General features: G+C 50.9%; 1 protein-coding gene across 1 annotated transcript in view; it reads left to right on the top strand.

Moving 5' to 3' along the window:
• Positions 1 to 4760: 4760 nt before the first annotated feature.
• The window catches only part of LOC144600301 (dedicator of cytokinesis protein 11-like), a 146730-nt gene continuing 125486 nt past the window's right edge, over positions 4761 to 26004 (top strand). Inside the window, exon 1 of the mRNA XM_078411868.1 lies at positions 4761 to 4893. Within this exon, the coding sequence (XP_078267994.1) occupies positions 4792 to 4893 (102 nt within the window). The 5' untranslated portion in view covers positions 4761 to 4791. The remainder of the gene's footprint in view (positions 4894 to 26004) is intronic.

The following is a 26004-nucleotide window of genomic DNA, read 5'->3' as shown; positions in this document are numbered from 1 at the left end:
GTTACTCCAGCATTTTTTGAATAAATAGCTTGATAGATTGATCGATTGATTGTAAGATACCAGACTCGACTCCCCACCATCAACTCCACCTGTACAAGATGTCTTGGAAAAGCAGTCAATATAATCAATAGACGTCCCACCTTGGTCATTCCATCTTCTCCCCTCTCCGGTCTGACAGAAGGTACAGAAGGTTGAGAGCGCGCACCACCAGACTCAGGAATAGCTTCTTCCCCTCTGTGATCAGGCTTCTGAACAGCCCTTCCATAAGCTAGGGTTCTGTCCGATTCACCTCTACCCCATTGAGGACATTGGACTTTGTCTGTGGAACTGATGCGCTACAATGCTGAGAACTATATTCTATATCTCCCTCTTCATTCTACCCATTGTACTTGAGTTTGACTTAGAAACTTAGAAAATAGGTACAGGAGAAGGCCATTCAGCCCTTCGAGCTAGCACCGCCATTTGATATGATCATGGCTGATCATCCAAAATCAGTACCCTGTTCCTGCTTTCTCCCCATATCCCTTGATTCCGTTAGCCTCAAGAGCTAAATCTAATTCGATTGATTGTATCTATGTGCAGGATTATCTGATCTGATTGGAGAGCGCGCAAAACAACATGGGTTACTCCAGCATTTTGTGTCTATCATCTTTCCACTGTTCCTTGGTACAAGGGACAATAATAAACCTCTTCCTAAATCTATTGTTAATTCAATCTTTTTCACATATTGCCCGAATATCATCTTCCATTCTGAGCATAGAAACATAGAAAATAGGTGCAGGAGTAGGCCATTCGGCCCTTCGAGCCTGTACGCACCGCCATTCAATATGATCATGGCTGATCATCCAACTCAGTATCCCGTACCTGCCTTCTCTCCATACCCCCTGATCCCTTTAGCCACAAGGGCCACATCTAACTCCCTCTTAAATATAGCCAATGAACTGGCCTCAACTACCTTCTGTGGCAGAGAATTCCACAGATTCACCACTCTCTGTGTGAAAAGAAACTTTCTCATCTCGGTCCTAAAAGACTTCCCCCTTATCCTTAAACTGTGACCCCTTGTTCTGGACTTCCCCAACATCGGGAACAATCTTCATGCATCTAGCCTGTCCATCCCCTTAAGAATTTTGTACGTTTCTAAAAGATCCCCCCTCAATCTTCTAAATTCCAGCGAGTACAAGCCGAGTCTATCCAGTTTTTCTTCATATGAAAGTCCTGCCATCCCAGGGATCAATCTGGTGAACCTTCTCTGTACTCCCTCTATGGCAAGAATGTCTTTCCTCAGATTAGGAGACCAAAACTGTACGCAATACTCCAGGTGTGGTCTCACCATTGCCCTGTACAACTGCAGCAGAACCTCCCTGCTCCTAAACTCAAATCCCCTCGCTATGAATGCCAACATACCATTCGGTTTCTTCACTGCCTGCTGCACCTGCATGCCTACTTTCAATGACTGGTGTACTACGCCACCCAGGTCTCGTTGCATCTCCCCTTCTCCTAATCGGCTACCATTCAGGTAATAATCTGCTTTCCTGTTCTTGCCACCAAAGTGGATAACCTCACATTTATCCACATTATACTGCATCTGCCATGCATTTGCCCACTCACCTAACCTATCCAAGTCACGTTGCAGCCTCCTAGCATCCTCCTCACAGCTAACACTGCCCCCCAGCTTCGTGTCATCCGCAAACTTGGAGATGTTGCATTCAATTCCCTCGTTCAAATCATTAATATATATTGTAAATAGCTGGGGTCCCAGCACTGAGCCTTGCGGTACCCTACTAGTCACTGCCTGCCATTCTGAAAAGGACCCGTTTATTCCTACTCTTTGCTTCCTGTCTGCCAGCCAGTCTCTATCCACATCAATACTGAACCCACAATACCGTGTGCTTTAGGTTTGCATACTAATCTCTTATGTGGGACCTTGTCGAAAGCCTTCTGGAAGTCCAGATATAACACATCCACTGGTTCTCCCTTATCCACTCTACTAGTTACATCCTCGAAAAATTCTATAAGATTCGTCAGACATGATTTACCTTTCATAAATCCATGCTGACTTTGTCCAATGATTTCACCACTTTCCAAATGTGCTGCTATCCCATCTTTAATAACTGACTCTAGCATTTTCCCCACTACCGATGTTAGACTAACTGGTCTGTAATTCCCTGTTTTCTCTCTCCCTCCTTTTTTGAAAAGTGGGGTTACATTAGCTACCCTCCAATCCTCAGGAACTACTCCAGAATCTAAAGAGTTTTGAAAAAATATCACTAATGCATCCACTATTTCTGGGGCTACTTCCTTAAGCACTCTGGGATGCAGCCTATCTGGCCCTGGGGATTTATCAGCCTTTAATCCATTCAATTTACCTAACACCACTTCCCGACTAACCTGGATTTCACTCAGTTCCTCTATCTTATTTGACCCCCGGTCCCCTGCTATTTCCGGCAGACGGTTTATGTCTTCCTTAGTGAAGACAGAACCAAAGTAGTTATTCAATTGGTCTGCCATGTCCTTGTTCCCCATGATCAATTCACCTGTTTCTGACTGCAAGTGACCTACATTTGTTTTAACTAATCTTTTTCTCTTCACATATCTATAAAAGCTTTTGCAGTCAGTTTTTATGTTCCCTGCCAGGTTTTTTTCATAATCTATTTTCCCTTTCCTAATTAAGCCCTTTGTCCTCCTCTGTTGGACTCTGAATTTCTCCCAGTCCTCTGGTAGGCTGCTTTTTCTTGCTAATTTGTAAGCTTCATCTTTTGTTTTGATACTATCCCTAATCTCCCTTGTTAGCACGGATGCACTACCTTCCCTGATTTATTTTTTTGCCAAACTGGGATGCACAATTGTTGTAGTTCATCCATGCGGTCTTTAAATGCATTCCATTGCATATCCACCGTCAACCCTTTAAGAATCAATTGCCAGTCTATCTTGGCCAATTCACATCTCATGCCCTCAAAGATACCTTTCTTTAAGTTTCAGAACCGTTGTTTCCGACTTAACTAAGTCACTCTCCATCCTAATGAAGAACTCAATTCCTGGCCGACTCCTAGTTTTATTTCTGTCCTCCTGTAGTGTTGCATTCCTTTCCTTTGCCCAGAGTTTAACCTGCCAGTTGTCTTTCCAATTTCTTTTTTTTTAAATCATTTGGAAATAAAGTCCGTGTGTTCCAAGATTTACATCATTAATGATAATATCGGGAAAAAAAAATAAAGTGTGGAATTCACGTTAAAGACAATCCTTTCTCCAAAAATACTTATTTGCTCTGCCTGGCGAGACTGTTTATTATAAGTAGGGCTACCACCCACCTTTCTCCGATCCCAAGGCAGCTTTCCATTAAAATCAGTAGGAATTGTGCCAGAGTTCCTTTCCATCCTTCATTATTTCGTAAAGACCTCCAGATGACCTTGTGTGAGCACATATTCAGTCATCTGTGTGTCTCACAGCCATTTGGAGATTGTAGATGGGGATGTCGGGTGAGTGATCCAGACAGGATTGTCCCCCTCCGGAGGACTCCCAAAGTCAGCGAGCAGCAACCGACCTAAGCACAGCAAGATCCCACACACGTCTCTCAGAAACATGGCCAGTCGTGGTGAGTCAATCCCAGGATAAGCAATGGACCAGCACGCTGGGAGAATGTCCTCCACTCAATACCTCCACTTCCCCACTCTCCCTTTCCTACCCTTCTCCCCTCCCACTCCCCTTCCTACCCCTCCCCTCTGACCATCTTACCCCCTCCCTCTCCCCTTTCCACCCTCCCCCTTCTCTACCACTACTCCTCCCTATCCCTACCCTCCTTTCCTAGCCCTCCCCTCCCTCCGACCCCTCTGCTCCCCTTCTCACCCTCCCCCTCCCCACTCTTCCCCACCTCTTGCCTTCCATTCCATCTTTTCCTCCTTCACCCACATTACTCCTCTACATTCCTTCATCCCACTCGCTATCCCTCCCTCCCTGTTTCACCCCCACTCTCCCCCCTCCTTCCCCACTCCACCCCCCTCCTTCCCACTCACCCCCCTCCTTCCCCACTCTCCCCCTCCTTCCCACTCTCCCCCTCCTTCCCCACTCACCCCCCTCCTTCCCCACTCTCCCCCCTCCTTCCCCACTCTCCCCCTCCTTCCCACTCTCCCCCCTCCTTCCCCACTCTCCCCCCTCCTTCCCCACTCTCCCCCTCCTCCCCCACTCTCCCCCTCCTTCCCCACTCTCCCCCCTCCTTCCCCACTCTCCCCCCCTCCTTCCCCACTCTCCCCCACTCTCCCCCTCCTTCCCCACTCTCCCCCTCCTCCCCCACTCTCCCCCACTCTCCCCCTCCTCCCCCACTCTCCCCCCTCCTCCCCACTCTCCCCCTCCTTCCCCACTCTCCCCCCTCCTCCCCCATCTCCCCACTCTTTCCTCCCTACTTCCCCTTATCGCCCTCCTCCCCCCCTATTTCTCCTCCCTTCCTCTCTCCCGAAGCTTCTTCCCTCCTCTTTTCCAGCTGTGCTCCACTCTCCCCCCACTTCCACCCCTCTCCCTCCCTTCCTCTACTCCCTCCCTCCCTCTCTCCCTCCCTCCCTCCCTCCCTCTCTCCCTCCCCTCCCTCCCCTCCCTCCCCTTCTCCCCTCTCCTCCCCCCTTCCCCCCCCCTTCTCCCCTCCCCCTTCTCCCCCTCCCCCTTCCCCCCCCTTCTCCCCTCCCTCCCCCTTCCCCCCCCCTTCTCCCCTCCCCTCCCCCTCCCTCTCTGGGCGGGGCGGGGCGGGGTGTCCGGGGGCGCGTCCACTCCCAGCGCTGGGGATGAGCTGAGCTGAGCTGAGCAGAGATGGCGGAGGTGCGGAGATTCACTAAGCGGCTCAGTAAACCCGGCACAGCCGCCGAGCTCCGGCAGAGCGCGTCCGAGGCGGTCCGTCACTCGCTGCCGGCGGTGAGTGATTCCGACCCGGCCCCGCGGCCGCTCCCCCCCGCACTTGCCTGCTGCCCCCCCCCTGCCCCCCCCCCACTGCCCCCCCCCCCCCCTGCCGCCCCCCCCCCCCCCGCCGCCCCCCCCCTCCCCCCCCTGCCGCCCCCCCCCCCCCTGCCGCCCCCCCCCCCCTGCGCCCCCCCCCCTGCCCCCTGGCTGGCCGAGAGACGAGTGTCCCGCTCTTTTGTTCGTCTCCGTCTTTGTGTCCCTTGTCTATCTCCCTGTGTGCGTGTCTATGTGCGCCTGTCCACCCGTCTGTGTGTGTCCTGTCTCCGGTGTGTGTGTCTCCGTGTGTGTGTGTGTCTCCGTGTGTGTGTCTGTGTGTGTGTCTATGTGTGTGTGTCTATGTGTGTGTGTGTCTCCGGGTGTGTGTGTCTATGTGTGTGTGTGTCTCCGTGTGTGTGTCTATGTGTGTGTGTGTCTCCGTGTGTGTGTCTATGTGTGTGTGTGTCTATGTGTGTGTGTCTATGTGTGTGTGTGTGTCTGTGTGTGTGTGTGAAGCACCGAGTCCTTGTCTGTCCCCGACTCTCTGAGAAAGGACAGCGGTGATTCTCACATCTTGTAACTGAAAGTATGAGACCCGGTGAAGTTCCCGTTAGCGTTTGCGGCCATGCTTTACAAATCAAATGTCTCTGAAATACAAGGGCGTGAGTGTGTGTCTGTGTGAGTGAGTGTGTGTGTGTGTGTCAGTATGTGTGTGTGTGTGTGTCAGTGTGTATGTGTGTGAGTGTGTCAGTGTGTGTGAGTGTGAGTCTGTGTGAGTGTGTGTGTGAGTGAGTGAGTGTGTACATCTGGCAACTGAGCAGCTGTGGGCGGGAGGGTGGAGGGGAATTCTGAGCAGCGGTTCTTCAGCAAGTGTAAGGAAATGGGCGAGTGTTTTCAAAATCTAATTTTCAAAGCATAAACCTCCCGGAGAGAGAGAGAGTAGAGAGAGAGAGAGAGAGCGAGAGAGAGTGTGAGAGAGAGAGGGGAGAGAGAGAGAGAAGAGAGAGTAGAGAGAGAGAAAAGTGCTGGAGGACACTGGGTCAGGCAGCATCTGTGGAGGGAAATGGGCAGATGCTGTTTCTAAACGGGACCAGACTGAGGTCCTCCAGTAGTTTGTATTTTGCTCATGACTCCAGCATCTGTAGCTTCTTGTCTCTCCAACTTGCTTACAGAGGGACATTCAGACACCTGTTTTTGCAGCAATTTGGTTCACATTGTTCCATAATTAAAAGAATGTGGGTTGATGTTGGTGAGGCCGCACTTGTGGAACTGTGTTCAGTTTTAGGAGGTCATCCTGCTGTAAGAAAATATCCCTGGTCTGACGAGTTTCACTGTCCTCGTTTACATTTTTATCTTTATTGGCTTTGTTATCGGCCATGATGAAAGAATGGGACGACTGGGCTTGTGTTCACTGGAGTTTAGAAGGATGAGAGAGGATCTTATAGAAACATTTAAAACTCTTAAAGGATTCGACAGGCTAGATGCAGGAAAAAGAAGTTCCTGATATTGGGGGAGTCCAGAACCAGTGGTCACAGAGCGACTAGGCTTGTATACACTGGAATTTAGAAGGATGAGAGGAGATCTTATCGAAACGTATAAGATTATTAAGGGGTTGGACATGTTAGAGGCAGGAAACATGTTCCCAATGTTGGGGGAGTCCAGAACAAGGGGCCACAGTTTAAGAATAAGGGGTAGGCCATTTAGAACAGAGATGAGGAAAAACTTTTTCAGTCAGAGAGTTGTGAATCTGTGGAATTCTCTGCCTCAGAAGGCAGTGGAGGCCAATTCTCTGAATGCGTTCAAGAGAGAGCTAGATAGAGCTCTTAAGGATAGCGGAGTCAGGGGGTATGGGGAGAAGGCAGGAACGGGGTACAGATTGAGAATGATCAGCCATGATCGCATTGAATGGTGGTGCTGGCTCGAAGGGCTGAATGGCCTCCTCCTGCACCTATTGTCTATTGTCTAATAAGGGGGAGGCCATTTAGGACTGAGATGAGGAAAAACATTTTCACCCAGAGAGTTGTGAATCTGTGGAATTCTCTGCCACAGAAGGCAGTGGAGGCCGATTCACTGGATGTTTTCAAGAGAGTGTTGGATTTAGCTCTTAGTGCCAAAGGAATCAAGGGATATGGGGGAGAAAGCAGAAACGGTGTACTGATTTTACATGATCAGCCATGATCATATTGAATGGTGGTGCTGGCACAAAGGGCCGAATGGCCTTCTCCTGCACCTATTTATCTATGTTTCTCCTACCTAACAATGATCTATTCCACATGTTCTTTGATCGCCATCCCCTTTGTCTAATTTTCACACCTTAGAAACATGGAAAAATAGGTGCAGGAGTAGGCCATTCGGCCCTTCGAACCAGCACCGCCATTCAATGTGATCTTACACTTCCTTATCTCTGTATCTCCCCCTCCCCAAACTCAGTCTGAAGAAGGGTCTCGACCCGAAACGTCACCCATTCCTTCTCTCCAGTGTGGCTGCCAGTCTCGCTGAGTTACTCCGGCATTTCATGTCTATCCTGGCAGGAAATATCCTGTTCAGCTGGAATGTGTGCAGAGAAGAAATGAGTGCTTCACACAGTATAGCAAGGTTTAGAGATACAGCGCAGAAACAGGCCCTTCGGCCAACCAGGTCCGCGCTGACCAGCGATCCCCGCACATTAACACTGCCCTATACCCACTAGGGACAGTCTTTACATTTACCAAGGCAATTAACCTACAAACCTGCACGTCTTTGGAGTGTGGGAGGAAACCGAAGATCTCAGAGAAAACCCACGCAGGTCACGGGGAGAACGTACAAACTCCGTACAGACGGCGCCCTTAGTCGGGATGGAACCTGAGTCTCTGGCGCTGCATTCGCTGTAAGGCAGCAACTCTACCGCTGCGCCACCGTGACAGTTACAATGTGTGTTACGAGGATATTGCCAGAGCTACAGGGAGAAGTCAGGCAGGCTGGGACTTTATTCCTTGGAGCGCAGGAGGCTGAGGGGCGATATAGCACTGTATAAAATCATGAGGGGAATAGATAGAGTGAGTCACAGAGACTCTTCCAGAGTAGGGGAACCAAGAGTTAGAGGACATGGGTGCCAGGAGAGAAGGGAATGATTCAATAGGAACCTGAGGGACAACTTTTTCACACAGAGTGTAGTGGGTTTATGGAACGGGCTGCTGGAGGAAGCAGGTACTATAACAACATTTAAAGATATCTGGACATGTATGTGGATGGGAAAGGTTTACAGCGATATGGGCCTAACACGGGCAATGGATCTAGCGTCGATGGGGCATCTTGGTTGGCATGGAGTAGTTAGGCCGAAGGGCCTGTTTCTGGGCTCTGACTAGGGTCGCCAACTTCCTCGCTCCCAAATATGGGACAAGGTGACGTCACCCGCCCCACGCCCCACGTGACCTCACCCAGCCAGCGGCCGCCATTGGTGGAGCGGGAGCACGTGGCCGCTGGCTGGGTGAGGTCACGTGGGGCGCGGGGCGGTGACGTCACCCTTTGTCCCGTATTTGGGAGTGAGGAAGTTGGCAACCCTACTAATACGGGGCAAGGGCGGTCCCGTACGGGACAAACTAATTTAGCCCAGAATATGGGATGACCCGGCTAATACGGGACAGTTGGCAACCCTAGCTCTGACTGCATGCTTCGATCACACTGCTGAGGCCATGTATAGACACTGCATTAAGCTAATGATAAATCAGAGGAACCTCTCCAGGGAAATGAACAATTTCATTAGTTCCATGTCTGACAAAATCTCAGGCTGGTTGATATATTTTCCATTTACATTAGCTATCTTTCAAACTTAAAGGACTTAGAAATAATTGCCAGTACTTTAAAAATGCCATAATTATGCTGTGTGGCAGTTGATGAATCTCTAATCAGAGAATGAGTCTGTGTTGGACTCTGTGACGTTATGGGTGTGAATGTCAACCACAGATTGCCTGTGTAGTATAACGTTAGTTTGCAGCCAGTGTTTGCCTGCTGGCCGATTCCCACCAGGGACCCCCTCACCTGCTCCTGCCCCATCTCCGTGTCTGGCCTCTGGTGATCCCTGCCATTCATGCCTTCTGCTGACACGGGACGTCCCGAGACTGGTTGCACCCAAGGTTGTCATAGTTCAGTTCAGTTTCTTATCCCGTGTACCGAGGTACAGTGAAAAGCTTTTGTGTGCTAACCAGTCAGCGGAAAGACAATACATGATTACAATCGAGCCTTTTACAGTATATCGATACATGAAAAATTAACCCGCACATCTATGTACTAAAACTCTTGTTTGTTTGTTCCTGAACTGCAGCCAAAACGGTGCACGATAGCACGACAATTTTAGGCCCACCTTACTCACCGTCGTCCCTTTGGTGCTAATGGAAGAAGTTTCATTGAAATCGGTGTTATATTTTTTAAGTTATTCACATTGTAAAGTTTAAATCTATCTCCTAGGGAGGGAGGGGGAAGGGAGGGAGGGGGGTGGGGGGAGGATAAGGGGGGTTGAGGGGAGGGGGAGGAGAGGGTGCTGCACCAATGCATGAGAGGTTTGGGCCCAACGGGTCCACTTGGTCTAGTCTCCTTTAAAATTTTCCCCTCTCACCTTAACACTATGCCCTCTAGTATTTTAGTTTCCCATCCTGTGGATAAGGTTCTGACTGTCTACCCTCTCTGCTTCTTTTATGTAATTCCTATCAGGGCTCCCTGCCATCTCTGTCATTCCAGAAAAGACAATCCAAGTCTGTCCAACCACTTGCTGTGGCTAAAATCCCCCTCACCCAGGCATAGTTCTGGGAAACGTTTGTGCCCTCTCTAAAGCCTCCACATCCCTCCTGCCTGGCTGATCCTTGGGGCTGGGCAAACATTGCAGGTGCTTCAGGCTCCATCTCATTTGTACAGCCAGATGAGAGGATGGGTGAATGTTTAGATGAACCGATTATGTCAAGGATAGCACTCCCGATAGGTTAGTTCTCCCCCACAATCTCTGGGGCGGCACGGTGGCGCAGAGGGTAGAGCTACTGCCTTACAACGCCGGAGACCCGGGTTCAATCCTGACAACGGGTGCTGTCTGTACGGAGTTTGTACGTTCTCCCCGCGACCCGCATGGGTTTTCTCCGGGTGCTCCGGTTAATCACACGTCCCAAAGATGAGCAGGTTTGCAGGTTAATTGGCCCTCTGTACATTGCCCATAGTGTGCAGGATTGAACTAGTGTGCGGGGTGATCGCTGGTCGGTGTGGACCCAGTGGGCTGAAGGGCCGGTTTCCACACTGTCTCTCTAAACTAAACTAACCTGGATTTTACGAGCAGTCTGGACTTCCCGTAGTGCAGCAGGTGGAGCAGCTTCCTCTCGGCTTCAGTGACCCTGGTTCAATCCTGACCTTGGGCAATGTCGGTGCGGAAATTGCACACTCTTTATGATTGCACAGTTGAGTTTCCTCCCACATCCCAAAGACGTGCAGACGGGTTAATTGGCCTCCATGCATTGATTGCCCCGACTGTGTAGGTGAGTGATGAGAGATTCAGGAGGTTTTAATGTAAGATGAACTGAGGCCAGAACAATGAACCCGAAACGTCACCTGTTATTTTCTCCAGAGATGCCACCTGACCCGCTGAGTTACTCCAGCACTCTGTGAAACGTCACCTATCCATGTTCTCCACAGATGCTGCCTGACCTGCTGAGTTACTCCGGCACTCTGTGAAACGTCACCTATCCATGTTCACCACAAATGCTGCCTGACCCGCTGAGTTACTCCAGCATTCTGTGTCTTTCTTCAGTACACACCAGCATCTGCAGTTCCTTCCTACGCAATGAAATCTTGACCTGTGGCAGCTCTGCAAGTGGGGCAAAGTGATGGGGTGCAGAACTAGTGAGCAAGTGGGGCATAGTGATGGGGTATAGATGTAGTGAGCAAGTGGGGCATAGTGATGGGGTATAGATGTAGTGAGCAAGTGGGGCAAAGTGATGGGGTGCAGACGTAGTGAGCAAGTGGGGCAAAGTGATGGGGTGCAGACGTAGTGAGCAAGTGGGGCATAGTGATGGGGTATAGATGTAGTGAGCAAGAGGCTGATGTGTGCAAAGCTAGGGGACTGTTTTTGGGAGAGTATATGGAAGGTGCTGGAGGTAGTTGAGGCAGGCTCTATATCAACATTTAAATTACATTTGGAGGGGTACATGGACAGAAAAGGTCCAGAGGATATTTGCTCTATGACTCTGACTCCATATAACAATATGAATTTGGAGTGTTTCTGTTTTAAGGCCCCCACCAGGAAGCACGCAGTGACTGCCAGATCTCTTTTTAAAAAAGTAGTTATTGTGGATTTTGGACTGAAACTGTTTTTTCCTGTTTAAACTTGTGACCCTTGGTGACGTAAATCTGGCTTTGATTTGAACTGAAGACTCGTGGCGGTGGGCACTGACTGAGTTGTGTGAGTGCTCGTGGAGGCTAATTGGCCTTGAGAATTGTGATTTTAATTTTCACATAAGAGCCCCTATTGAGAGGGCTGCAGTTGGCTGCGTTGTGCTCTGTAGAAGGATGGAGCTGGGTCTCTCAGCCAGTCAGCTGCTGTGCGCGATGGGTCGGATGGTGGCGATGTGTGCAACAGAGTTTGGTGTGCTGATAGCTTGTGCAGATGTGCCCAGGAACAGCCTCGCTGCGAGCACATCTGTTGTACGTTATACTGCATGGCTCAGAGTGTCGTCAGATTTCTCTGTGCTTTCTCACAATTGCTGGTCGTCGGTGATCAGGGGTTCCTTCAGGACTTGATAAAACGTTGATGTTTTATTGGCTTCTGGTTTTGCCTCTAGTTGTCCAGCTATACTTTCCTTCACTGCTGAGTTAGCTGTTGCCTGTTGGCACGGTGGCACAGCAGGTAGGGCTGCTGCCTCACAACGCCAAAGACCCACGTTTGATCCCGATCTCGGGTGCTGTCTGTGTGGAGTTTGTACGTGTGACCACCTGGATTTGCTCCGGTTTCTACCCGCCTACCAAAGACGGGCAGGTTTGTAGGTTAGTCGGCCTCTGTAAATCGCCCCTGGTGTGCCGGGACTGGATGAGAAAATGGGATGACACAGAACTAGTGTGAATGGGAGATTGTGGTCGGCATGGACCCAGTGGGCCGAAGGGCCTGATTCAATGCTGTATCTGTAAACTGTGGCCAGGGCGCTAACAGCGAGAGCATTTTACACCCACTATGTACAGTGTAATAGGTATCGGCCTCTGTGGGCAGAGGTGTGGTGATGCTGGCTGCACACTGTCCTCTCCAGACAGACTTTGTTTTGTTTTCAACTGAGCTTCACCAAGGACCCCCTGGACAGCCGGAGAAAGCACTTGCTTGCCACAGCCTGTTTCCTTTATCATCGTTACTTTTTTTGCATAGCTTTCATTCATTTCTTCTATATCTCTATATTGCACTGTCTATGTCTCTCGCTTCCCTCTCCCCGACTCTCAGTCCGAGGGAGGGTCACGACCTGAAACGTCACCCATTCCTTCTCTCCAGAGATGCTGCCTGACCCGCTGAGTTACTCCAGCACTCTGTGAAACGTCACCTATCCATGTTCTCCACAGATGCTGCCTGACCCACTGAGTCACCCCAGCTTTTTGTGATGATGTTCTGCTTATTAACGGCGTGACTTCCTGGGTTTCCGTGTTGCTGGGGACCGCAGGGCTGGGAGTCCGTGCCCTGAGGGAGGGGGGGGGATGGAATGATGGATGGGTTTGAACTGCATATTTAATCGATGGTAACCCGATAATTGTGCAGTCAAAATGAATAAAAAGCAGCCTGCTCCTGTCTTGCGGGAAGAAATGAGGAGAGAATTATTTAGTGGTGGTCGTGCCAGAGGTGGTTCTGAAACGGCTGGCTCTGATAATCTCCAGTCTTGGTGACGTTAGTGTGAACTGGCCGGCTGCTCATGGAGAGGAAGAGGAAGAGCTGCCGAGACACTGCTGGCAGGAGCAGCCTCTAGCTCTCTCAGTTGGGTCGCCAACTGTCCCGTATTCTCGTATTAGCCGGAACATCCTGTATTTTGGGCTAAATTGGTTTGTCCCGCCCGGGCCGAGAGGCGGGTTGCTACGCAACCTCTGTTAGGCGGCGCCCGGGCGGCCGCCATTGGTGGAGCGGGAGCACGTGGCCGCTGGCTGGGCGAGGGGGCGTGGGGCGGTGACGTCACCCTTTGTCCATTATTTGGGAGTGAGATAGTTGGCGACCCTCCTCCTCAGTTTAGTTTATTGTCACGTGTACCAAAGCTGTTCATGGCACCTTGAAGCAGGGAACATGTTCCCAATGTTGGTGGAATCCAGAACAAGGGGCCACAGTTTAAGAATAAGGGGTAGGCCATTTAGAACGGAGATGAGGAAAAACTTTTTCAGTCAGAGGGTAGTGAATCTGTGGAATTCTCTGACTGAGAAGGCAGTGGAGACCAATTCACTGGATGCATTCAAGAGAGAGGTAGATTGAGCTCTTAAGGATAGCGGAGTCAGGGGGTATGGGGAGAAGGCAGGAACGGGGTACTGATTGAGAATGATCAGCCATGATCACATTGAATGGCGGTGCTGGCTCGAAGGGCCGAATGGCCTCCTCCTGCACCTATTGTCTATTGACAACAAACTAAAGTGAGGAGAGGCGGCTGCTGCAGCCACACGGACTGTAAGATGATCTCAGCCTCGCGGTTTGCATTGAGTCGATTGTGCTGAGGGGCAGCTGGGGCAGGGGAGTTAATGCATCGTCTCTTGACCTCTGCAACCGAGCCAAGGTTAGGGAGCTCAGTCTCACAATTAGCCTCTTGTCTTATGTTGCTAGACATTGGCTGGGACTCGCGGCACCAGGTCGACTGCTCTCCCACGCCACGCCCTGAGGACCGCGGGCGACCTGACCCCGTCCGTGGGCTCCGATGCAGCAGGAACTTCACAATGTTCAAGAAACATTTAGACAGATACATGGACAGAATGTTTAGAGGGATATGGGCCAAATGCAGGCAGGAGGGACATGTTGGTCGGTGTGGGCAAGTCAGACTGAAGGGCCTGTTTCCACACTGCATGACTATGATTCTTTCCTTGACATTGTTATAACTAATCCTACCGTAAATTAGTTTGTTCGATATAAAATGCTTTGCAAGAGTATTCTGTTATTAATGGAAAAACCGTTAATTGGATGTCCATGGTAGTTATTGCTGTCTCAGCAAAAGAAATCTGGTGATTATGAAATGGATTTGTACCTCATTTAGAAGATTGCTCCAAGCTAACTAAAGAAAGGCCAGTAACACTAGTACCTAGATCTGCGTCCATTCTCAGCTGTGTGTACATGCCCACCATTGTGAATTCTCGTCTGCCTTCCTTGTCTTGCCACTCATTCCTTCCCTTTGGTCAGGTGGGAGGCTGGTTTTAGTTTCATAAGTTCACAAGTGTTCATAAATTTATAAGTGATAGGAGCAGAATTAGGCCATTCAGCCCATCAAGTCCACTCCACCATTCAATCATGGTTGATCTATCTCTCCCTCTCACTCTCTTCCCTTCTCCCCATAACCTCTGTCATCTGTGCTAATCAAGAATCTATCTATCTCTGCCTTAAATATCCCTTGGCCTCTACAGCCAATTAATTCCACAGATTCACCACCCTCTGACGAAAGAAATTCCTCCTCATCTCCTTCCTAAAATTCTGAGGCTAAGACCTCTGGTCCTAGACTCTCCCACTGGTGGAAACATCCTCTCCACATCCACTCTATCCAGGCCTCTCACTATTCGGTAAGTTTCAATGAGGTCCCCCCTCATTCTTCTAAACTCCAGTGAGTACAGGCCCAGTGCTGTCAAAAGCCCATCATATGTCAACCCACTCATTCCTGGGATCGTTCTTGTAAACCTCCTCTGGACCCTCTCCAGAGCCAGCACATCCTTCCTCAGATATGGGGCCCAAAACTGCTCCTAAAACTCCAAATGTGGCCTGACCAGTCATAGCAGGAGACCCATTGATGATAATTAATTCCCAGTGATAATGCCCACAACTAACTCCTTATTGAGGTGCGTTCCTTACATAAACTAACAAGGTAGTGTCAAGGCCCCTGAATCCCTGCCTCAAACTGCAGAGACCCCAGGCTCTATAAACCCATCTTCCATCTCATTATAAGACTTGTATAAATGTTATGGATGTAATTTCCCAGGTGGAGTGTCTGGACATTAGGAGTGACCTGTATCCAAGGGGGAATTAGACAGAGATTTGGGCTGAAGGGAAAACGAGAGTCACTGAGATCTACAGGAATGTGTAGGAATGAACTGTAGATGCTGGTTTAAACCGAAGAAAGACACAAAAAGCTGCAGTAACTCAGCAGGTCAGGCAGCATCTCTGGAGGAAAGGAATGGGTGACGTTTCGGGTCGAGACGCTTCTTCAGAAGTAGTGTCTCGACACGAAACATCACCCATTCCTTCTCTCCAGAGATGCTGCCTGTCCCGCTGAGTTACTCCAGCTTTATGTGTCTATCTGAGATCTACAGGAACATTGGATTCGAGTCAATGATCAGATCAGCTGTGAGATGAGGAAAAACTTTTTCACCCAGGCAATTGTGAATTTGTGGAATTCTCTGCCACAGAAGGCAGTGGAGGCCGATTAATTGGATGTTTTCAAGAGAGAGTTAGATTTAGCTCTTAGGGCTAACGGAATCAAGGGATATGGGGAGAAAGCAGGAACGTGGTACTGAATGGCGGTGCTGGCTCGAAGGGCCGAATGGCCTACTCCTGCACCTATTTTCTATGTTTTTATGGGTCCTGGTGAATTGTGGAGCAGACTGGAGTGGGTGTCCTACATTCTCCTGTCTCTCCCTGAAACATCCTTCCTTGACCAAGTGCCCAATCAGTCCCAAGAGCATTTGCCACCTTCCCCCGCTGTACATTTTGTTAGATTGTGGCATTGACGAATGTATTGGGATTGGTGCCGAATAGTTAAGATGGAAAATTATGTGAATGGTCACAGTTTCCATCTACAACTTGGCAAAATGGCAAAAACCTTTCTCAGGAGACCCATCAACATAAATTAATCACAGCGGATAATGGAGATGAAAATACAGCTGACCAAAATCTTGTTCAAATTTACCTCTGGCCACAAGGCAAGACTTTGATTAGTTTTGAGATACAGCGCGGAAACAGGCCCTTCGGCCCACCGAGTTCACACCGACCAGCGATCCCTGCATATTAACACTCTCCAGCACACACTCAGAACAATGTTTACATTTATACCAAGCCAATCAACCTACAAACCTGCACGTCTTTAGAGCGTGGGAGGAAACCGAAGAGTTCGGAGAAAACCCACGCGGAGAACGTACAAACTCCGTACAGACAGCACCAGTGGTCAGGATCGAGCCCGGGTCCCTGGTGCCATAAGGCAGCAACTCTACCGCGATGCGACTGTGCAATGGGACGTTTGCTTCCAACGTCAAAGGGCTGGAGCGCGGGGGGGGATTGTTTTGTTGCAATGAGCGCTCTCTTTCTGGGCTGTGTTAATAAACATGTCAGGGCTGAGAGAGGGATTTCTGGAGCTTAAGGTTTGGAAGCACGTGAGATGCAACTGCCAGTCACGGAGTGGGAGAGATTATGGAGCCGAGGATGTGCTCCTGAATGAATATCAAAACAAGGAAAGAATGTTAATATTTAGGTGGCGTTTATCCAGTGATGTGGGCCAGCTGGCACAGAGCGATGGGCGATCAAGATGATGCTTGTTTGTGAAGAGACAGATTGAGACAGGTATTGTCCAGGCTGTGGAAGCTGTGTGGGGGTGCGCGGGGCATTGGTTAAATATTTTTCACTATTCCTTGTTGCCCCAACCCCACAATATATCCGCAGGCATTGCCACTTTAATTTCACTGCACATCGTGTATGTGTATGTGACAAATAAATTTGACTTGACTTGACTTGACATTGGAGAATTAAACGCTCTTGACTTTTGACTCGAGGTTTCACTGAAACGAGCTGCTCCTCTCATATCATATATCATATCATAAATATACAGCCGGAAACAGGCCTTCTCGGCCCACCAAGTCCGTGCCGCCCAGTGATCCCTGTACATTAACACTATCCTACACCCACTAGGGACAATTTTTACATTTACCCAGCCAATTAACCTACATACCTGTACGTCTTTGGAGTGTGGGAGGAAACCGAACATCTCGGAGAAAACCCACGCAGGTCACGGGAAGAACGTACAAACTCCTTACAGTGCAGCACCCGTAGTCAGGATCGAACCTGATCTGGGCAGGGATCTCTTGGATGGGTGAACTTCAATCAAAACCGTCCTGATGCGAAGCTAAACCCAGTAACTTGAACTCAGTTACACTTTGTGTGTCAACTGGTGACTGTTGTCAGATACCTTAGCAGATGTGGGTAGGGGTTGCCAACTTTCTCACCCCCAAATAAGGGACAAAGGGTGATGTCACTGCCCCGTGACCTCACCCAGCCAGCGGCCATGTGCTCCAGCTCCACCAATGGCGGCCGCCCGGGCCGGGAGGTGTGTTGCTATGCAACCTCTATTAGGTGGCGCCCGGACCTCCGGGCCTACACTGTCTAGGCCTACAACGCCGCCGGGCCTAATACAGGACAAGGGCGGTCTCGTATGGGACAAACCAATTTAGCTCAATATACGGGATGTCCCGGCTAATACGGGACGGTCAGCAACCCTAATTGTGTGTCAACTGGTGGCTGTTGTCAGATACTTTAGCAGATGTGGGTTGGATGATTTGATTACACAGGCTACAACATGTTGAAAGCCTTTTGCCTTTGACAGCCGTTCTCATTGAATGAACATATTCATTGACCATATTTGATGCCCGATCATAATGCTTTTTTCACACTGTCATTTTTTGATTTATTAAAAGATACAGCATGGAAACAGGCCCTTCGGCCCACCGAGTCCATGCTGACCATCAATCACCCGTACACACTAGTTCTGTCCATGCTGACCATCAATCACCCGTACACACTGGGGGCAATTTACAGAGGGCCAATCAACCTACAAACCCACACGTCTTTGTAATGCGAGGATGAAACCGGAGCACCCGGAGGAAACCCACGCGGTCGCAGGGGGAACGTGCAAGCTCCACGCAGACAGCACCTGAATTTTATTAGCGGGCGGCACGGTGGCGCAGCGGTAGAGTTGCTGCCTTACAGCGAATGCAGCGCCGGAGACCCGGGTTCCATCCTGACTACGGGTGCTGTCTGTACGGAGTTTGTACGTTCTCCCCGTGACCTGTGTGGGGTAGTGCTAGTGTGTGGGGATCACTGGTCGGTGCGGACTCGGTGGGTTGAAAGGCCTGTTTCCGCGCTGTATCTCTAAAGTCCAAAGCACAGTCTAAAGATTCCAGCATCTGTATTTCCTTGTGTCTTCCCAATTAGAGAATTGATGGGCGTGTGTAATTTGAAGTGACTAACTCTGGTCATGTTTGTAATGCCGATGTAATAACTCTGGTCATGTTTGTAATGCCGATGTGGTTAGTCAGCTCATCTTGCCTGGTCTCACCCAGGGCCGACATGGCCCGAGCAACAACAGGCTTGCTTTGGCAGGCTGGACGGTTGGAGGTGGTTGATGCAGCTGTGCTGCAGGGCTGAGCGTCCTCTCGTGATGTCCCAACACCAATCAGGTGTTCGGGCTGGGGTGACGCTCTCCTCTCCACAGCTTGTGGTTACCGGCTTCCTGTGGCAGTGTTGCCGTGAGATAGCGAGAGGAAGCTCGGCCGCCAGCCCACTGCTGAGGGCTCCGTCACATGCCCGCCCTATGACCCTCTCCGTCACATGCCCAGTCTGTGCTCCTCCGTCACATGCCCACTGCTGAGCGCTCCGTCACATGCCCGCCCTATGACCCACTCTGTGCCCCTCTCCGTCACATGCCCACCCAGTGCCCCTCTCCATCACATGCCCGCCCTATGCCCCTCTCCGTCACATGCCCTCCCAGTGCCCCTCTCCGTCACATGCCCACTCAGTGCCCCTCTCCGTCACATGCCCACCCAGTGCCCCTCTCCGTCACGTGCCCATCCAGTGCCCCTCTCCGTCACATGCCCACCCAGTGCCCCTCTCCGTCACGTGCCCACCCAGTGCACCTCTCCGTCATGTGCCCATCCAGTGCCCCTCTCCGTCACATGCCCACCCAGTGCCCCTCTCCGTCACGTGCCCATCCAGTGCCCCTCTCCGTCACATGCCCATCCAGTGCCCCTCTCACTCACATGCCCACCCAGTGTCCCTCTCCGTCACATGCCCACCCTCTGACCCTCTCCGTCACATGCCCATCCAGTGCCCCTCTCCGTCACATGCCCGCCCAGTGCCCCTCTCCGTCACGTGCCCACCCAGTGCCCCTCTCCGTCACATGCCCACCCAGTGCCCCTCTCCGTCACATGCCCGCCCAGTGCCCCTCTCCGTCACATGCCCATCCAGTGCCCTTCTCCGTCACATGCCCGGTCTGTACCCCTCTCCGTCACATGCCCGGTCTGTGCCCCTCTCCGTCACATGCCTGCCCTGTGCCCCTCTCCGTCACATGCCCGCCCAGTGCCCCTCTCCGTCACATGCCTGCCCAGTGCCCCTCTCCGTCACATGCCCGCCCAGTGCCCCTCTCCGTCACATGCCCGGTCTGTACCCCTCTCCGTCACATGCCTGGTCTGTGCCCCTCTCCGTCACATGCCTGCCCAGTGCCCCTCTCCGTCACGTGCCCGCCCAGTGCCCCTCTCCGTCACATGCCCACCCAGTGCCCCTCTCCGTCACATGCCCACTGCTGAGCGCTCCGTCACATGCCCGCCCTATGACCCTCTCCGTCACATGCCCGGTCTGTGCCCCTCTCCGTCACATGCCCATACTGTGCCCCTCTCCGTCACATGCCCACCCAGTGCCCCTCTCCGTCACATGCCCACCCAGTGCCCTTCTCCGTCACATGCCCGGTCTGTGCCCCTCTTCCCACGCACACACCCCTTCCCACGCACATGGAGGTCACACGCCTCACCAACACACACACGGAAGTCACACGCCTCACCAACACGCACAACGAACCTTCAGCATTTCCATAACATTGGCCGGTTCTGAGCAAATCAACAGCAGCCCGGCTATTGGGTAATTGTTAAGTTCATAAGTGACAGGAGCAGAATTAGGCCATTCGACCCATCAAGTCTACTCCGCCATTCAATCATGGCTGATCTATCTCTCCCTCCTAACCCCATTCTCCTGCCTTCTCCCCATAACCCCTGACACCCGCACTAATCAAGAACCTATCTATCTCTGCCTTTAAAATATCCACTGACTTGTGGCCTCCACAGCCGTCTGTGGCAATGAATTCCACAGATTCACCACCCTCTGACTAAAGAAGTTCCTCCTCATCCTCTTCCTAAAGGAACATCCTTTGATTTTGAGGCTGTGCCCTCTGGTCCTAGACTCTCCCACATCCTTAGGACGTACTTTTAGGAAGGAGATGAGGAGGAATTTCTTTAGTCAGAGGGTGGTGAATCTGTGGAATTCTTTGCCACAGAAGGCTGTGGAGGCCGTCAGTGGATATTTTTAAGGCAGAGATAGATAGCTTCTTGATAAGTGCGGGTGTCAAGGTTATGGGGAGAATGCAGGAGAATGGGGTTAGGAGGGAGAAAGAAATCAGTCATGATTTCACGACTGGACAAACTGGATGCAGGAAAAATGTTCCCAATGTTGGGGGAGTCGAGAACCAGGGGCCACACAGTCCATGAATAAAGGGGAGGCCATTTAAAACTGAGGTGAGAAGAAACTTTTTCACCCAGAGAGTTGTGAATTTGTGGAATTCTCTGCCTCAGAGGTCAGTGGAGGCCAATTCACTGGATGAATTTAAAAGAGAATTAGATAGAACTCTTGGGGCGAGAGGAATCAAGGGATAAGGGGAGAAGGCAGGCACACGTCACTGATTGTAGATGATCAGCCATGATCGCAATGAATGGCGGTGCTGTCTCCTGTACCTATTTTCCATGTTTCTACGTTTCTATGATTGAATGGTGGAGTAGGCTTGATGGGCCGAATTCTACTCCTGTTAGAGGTGTCAGTAAATTCTCTGGGTTACTGTCCATCTGATGAGCTGGAGGTTTGCTGCCTCTACTCTGCACTGTAAGTGCAACTCTAGGCAGGCGATCCAGAGACAACGGAGGTGGACATGTTCCTGCTGCTTCACTCGGGCTGTGCATTAGAGTTCAGTTTAGTTTATTGTCACCTGTACCGAGGTACAGTGAAAAGCTTTTGTTGCTTGTTAACCAGTCAGTGAAAAGACAACACATGATTACAATCGAACCATCCACAGTGTACAAATCCATGATAAGAGAATAACGTTTAGAGCAAGGTAATGTCCAACCAAAGATGGTCCGAGGGTCTCCAATGAGGTAGATGGGAGGTCAGGACCGCTCTCTAGTTGGTGAGAGGATGGTTCAGTTGCCTAATAACAGCCGGGAAGAAACTGTCCCTGAATCTGGAGGTGTGCGTTTTCACACTTCTGTACCTCTTGCCCGATGGTAGAGGGGAGAAAAGGTGGTGACCGGGGTGAGACTGGTCCGTGATTATGCTGCTGGCCTTGCCGAGGCAGCGCGAGGTGTAGATGCAGATTTCCTAGTTCACTGACATGTCACACAATGAGGTGGCTTGGAGTTACGGTTGCCAACTTTCTAACTCCCAAATAAGGGACAGAATGTGACGTCACCGCCCACGCCCCACGTGACCTCACCGCCCCACGTGCTCCCACTCCACCAATGGCGGCCGCCCGGGCCGGGAGGTGGGTTGCTACACAACCTCCGTTAGGCGAACACACTTGGCCCAGCTCCCCGAACACACTCCGTTAGCCTACACTGTCCGGGCCTACAGTGTACGGGCCTACTGCGGCCCCCGGGCCTACAGTGTCTCGGCCTACTGCGGCCCCTGGGCCTACACTGTCCGGGCCTACACTGTCCGGGCCTACAGCACCCCCCGGGCCTACACTCTCCGGGCCTACACTGTACGGGCCTACAGTGTCCGGGCCTACAGTGTCCGGGCCTACAGCACCCTCCGGGCCTACAGTGTCCGGGCCTACAGCACCCCCCGGGCCTAATATGGGATAACAGTTGGCAACCCTACTCAGAGTGTGCATACTCTCAGAGCCACAAAAAACTGCTTTCTCAAGGCCGTGCTGAGGAAACATCTGCAGCCTCACTGCTGAGGCCCCTGCACTCTAAGTCCACTTGGCTTAACGGCATCGATTGCCTTTGGAGAAACGATTTCTCTGTCTGTTCCAGGAATGGTTTGGATCAATTCAGTTTAATTTTAGCCTGGCCTGATGAAGTAAATCATCTCCATTGGCGAGTTACCAACCTGACTACACGAACCCATCCTCCTGAGTAATCTGGCCCACAGCTCCCCCTTGCCCAGCAAAGATGGGTTGAGCCACTGTGGTAAACGTATTGTTCCTGACTCTCACCGGGACTGTCATAAGGAATAGGAGCAGAATTAGGCCATTCGGCCTATCAAGTCTACTCTGCCATTCAATCATGGCTGATCTATCTCTCCCTCCTAACCCCATTCTCCTGCCTTCTCCCCGTAATCTCCTAACACCCGCACTAATCGTGAAGGACTGTGCCAGTGTAAAGATAGACACAAAAAGCTGGAGTAACTCAGCAGGACAGGCAGCATCTCTGGACAGAAGGAATGGGTGACGTTTCGGGTCGAGACCCTTCTTCAGACCCAAAATGACACCCACTCCTTCTCTCCAGAGATGCTGTCTGTCCCGCTGAGTTACTCCAGCTTTTTGAGTCTATATTTGGTTTAAACCAGCACCTGCAGTTCCTTCCAACACATTTAATTTAGTTTAATTTAGAGATACAGCACGGATACCGGCCCTTCGGCCCACTAGCCCCGCACTGACCAGCGATCCCCGCACACTGCATTCAAGAGAGAGCTAGATAGAGCTCTTAATGATAGTGGAGTCAGGGGGTATGGGGAGAAGGCAGGAACGGGGTACTGATTGTGAATGATCAGCCATGATCACATTGAATGGCGGTGCTGGCTTGAAGGGCTGAATGGCCTCCTCCTGCACCTATTGTCTATTGTCTAACACTACACTACAAACACTAGGGACAAGTTTTACATTTGTACCAATCCAATTAACCTACAAACCTGCACGTCTTTGGAGTGTGGGAGGAAACCAGAGTTCTCGGAGAAAACCCACGCAGGTCACGGGGGGAACGTACAAACTCCGTACAGACAGCACCCGTTGTCAGGATCGAACCTGGGTCTCTGGCGCTGTGAGCGCTTTAAGGCAGCAACTCTACCACTGTACCACCGTGACTGAATCAAGTTGACTCGTGGGGTTCTTACTTAAGGCCATTCAGCCCAGCGGATCCATGCCAGCTCCCAACAGAGTGATCCCATCACACCCATTCACTCCCTTGAACCCCACGAGCACTTCTTTCTCTCTCCCGCTAGCCCATCGCCCCCCCTTACAACTCTCGCCAACTACTGACCACAGGATATGCAATGGTCGGCCATTGAAATGGCAAATCTCTTTCCCCACAGATGCTGCCTGACTTGCTGAGAATGATCTGTTTGTCTGTGTGGAGTTAGCGTAGTAAGAAAGTGTAAACCTTGTGTCTTTTTTTGGCAACCGGCAACTGGGCGTCACGGTGTTGCCCCAGTAGAGTTACCGCCTCACAGCGCCAGAGACCCTTGTCCCATCCTGACCATGGGCGCTGTCTACACGCAGTTTGTACGTTCTCCCCATGACCTGTGTGGGTTTTCTCCGAGATCTTTGGTTTCCAGCCACACTCCAAAGACATGCAGGTTTGTAGGTTAATCGGCTTGGTATAAACGTAAATAGTCCCCAGTGTGTGTCGGACAGTGTTAGTGTGTGGGGATCACTGGTCGGTGCGGTGGGCTGAAGGACCTGTCTCCGCGCTGTATCTCTAAACTAAAATAAACTGTAGTTCCTTGTATCTACATTATCTGTTTGTTTTATTTCTGATTTCCATCTTTGGGTGATTTTTTTGTTTTTTGGCTTGTCTTCGAATGAGTTTGTCCTTCAGTTATCCGGGCTGTGTGGTGAACCAATGCAGCTTATTGCTTTCCTGTACCTGGCTGCATTGTTAAAACAGAAATAGATTGTTTTTTAATAGACAAGGGAATTAGGGGTTACGGGGAGTGGGCAGGGAAGTGGACATGAGCTATTGTTAGTATAGTAAGACCTGAGTAATCTCCTGGACAAGTTTCATTCGCCTAGCTTGGGGTCGGAGAGGAATTTCCCGGATTTTTTTCCCAAATTGGCCTGGGTTTTTATCCGTTTTTTCGCCTCTCCCAGGAGATCACACGGTTCTTTTGGGTGGGAAGAAGGGCGATAGTGGGAAGGGGGTTGGGGTAGGATCAGCCATGATCGTATTGAATGGCGGAGCGGGCTCGAGGGGCCGGTTGGCCTACTCCTGCTCCTATTTTCTTGTGTTGTTCTTGTGTTCTTCTTGTGTTAATGGCGGCAGAGATGTTCATGGATCACGATGTCTGCTGTGTGTGCTGCACTCAGTGGCCTTTTAACCGTGACATGGCCACTGCACGCAGAGTGTGTGTGTAGGTATGACGGATACATGTTGCCCATGTCTGGCTCTCTGTTTCAGACGTGTCCGGCCCATCCTCCACACTTCATAATGATAGGAGCTGAATTAGGCCATTCGACCCATCAAGTCCACTCCGCCATTCAATCATGGCTGATCTATCTCTCCCTCCTAATCCCTCCATTCTCCTGCCTTCTCCCCATAACCTCTGACACCCGCACTAATCAAGAATCTATCTATCTCTGCCTTTAATATGTCCACTTACTTGTGGCCTCCACAGCCGTTTGTGGCAAAGAATCCCACAGATTCACCGCCATCTGACTAAAGAATCCTCCTCATCTCCTTCCTAAAGGAACGTCCATTAATTATGAGGCCGTGGCCACTGAAACATAGAGACATAGAAAATAAGTGCAGGAGAAGGCCATTCGGCCCTTCAAGCCTATTCTGGTCCCAGACTCTCCCACTAGCAGAAACATCCTCTCCACATCCATTCTATCCAAACCTTTCACTATTCTGTACGTTTCAATGAGGTCCCCCCTCATCCTTCTAAACTCCAGCGAGTACAGGCCCTGTGTAGACAAACGCTCATCATATGTTAACCCACCCAGTTTGTGAAGATTTGGTTAACAGAACTTTCTAGAACGGCTCCGTGCTGTGCGATGCCAATGTTCGATCTCGAAGGAGCTCTGCTTGTCTTTGGGATTGCCCGCACTGCAGGGCGACACGGTGATGCAGCGGGTAGAGCTGCTGCCACTCACCGCCAGAGATCCAGGTCCAACCCCGACCTCAGGTACTGTCTGTGTGGAGTTTGCACGTTCTCCCTGCGACCGCGTGGGTTTCCACTGGGCCCTCTGGTTTCCTCCCACATCCCAAAGATGTGCGGGTTTGGAAGTGAATTCACTCTCTCTGTAAATTACCCCTCATGTGTGGGGATTGGATGGGACCGGGGGATACCATGGAACTGGTGTGAACCGGTGATCGATGGTCGGCGTGTACCTAGTGGGCCGAAGGGCCTGTTTCCGTGTTGTATCTCTGAATTAAAGAGCTTTCTCCCTGACCCCTGCCCTCTGCACCCAGGACCATCGACCCTGACCTCAGGCCACAGGCTCTCTGACCCCTGCCCCCTAACTCACCCTCCTTCCGCCCGTCATGGTTAAACTGGGCCCGTTTCCTGTGCAACATTGCCTGAAGGTTCCCCTTTGTCCACACTTCCCCTTCACTGAAATCCTTGCACAGTGCTTTCCCCAAGACCCAACCCCATTTGCTTAGTGGTGAGGTTCTTGCAGATTTGAACGTTTTTCATGCAAGCCATTGAAACAGGGTCTGACTCATTGAACTGCTCCGATCCCTCTGGCCTTCGTAGTTTAGTTTAGTGTGTAGATACAGCACGGAAACAGGCCCTTTAGCCACTGATTCTGCGCCAACCAGCAATCCCTGTGCACTAACACCGTCCTACACACTAGGAACAATTTACCATTTTATAACAAAGCCAACAATTTTTTACTGAACCCAATTAATCTATAAACCCGCACATCTTTGGAGTGTGGGAGGAAACCGGAGCACCCGGAGAAAACC

This window comes from Rhinoraja longicauda, chromosome 15 (assembly GCF_053455715.1).
Source record: "Rhinoraja longicauda isolate Sanriku21f chromosome 15, sRhiLon1.1, whole genome shotgun sequence".
NCBI classification, from domain to species: Eukaryota; Metazoa; Chordata; class Chondrichthyes; order Rajiformes; family Arhynchobatidae; genus Rhinoraja; species Rhinoraja longicauda.
This window is presented reverse-complemented; position numbering and strand designations above follow the sequence as displayed.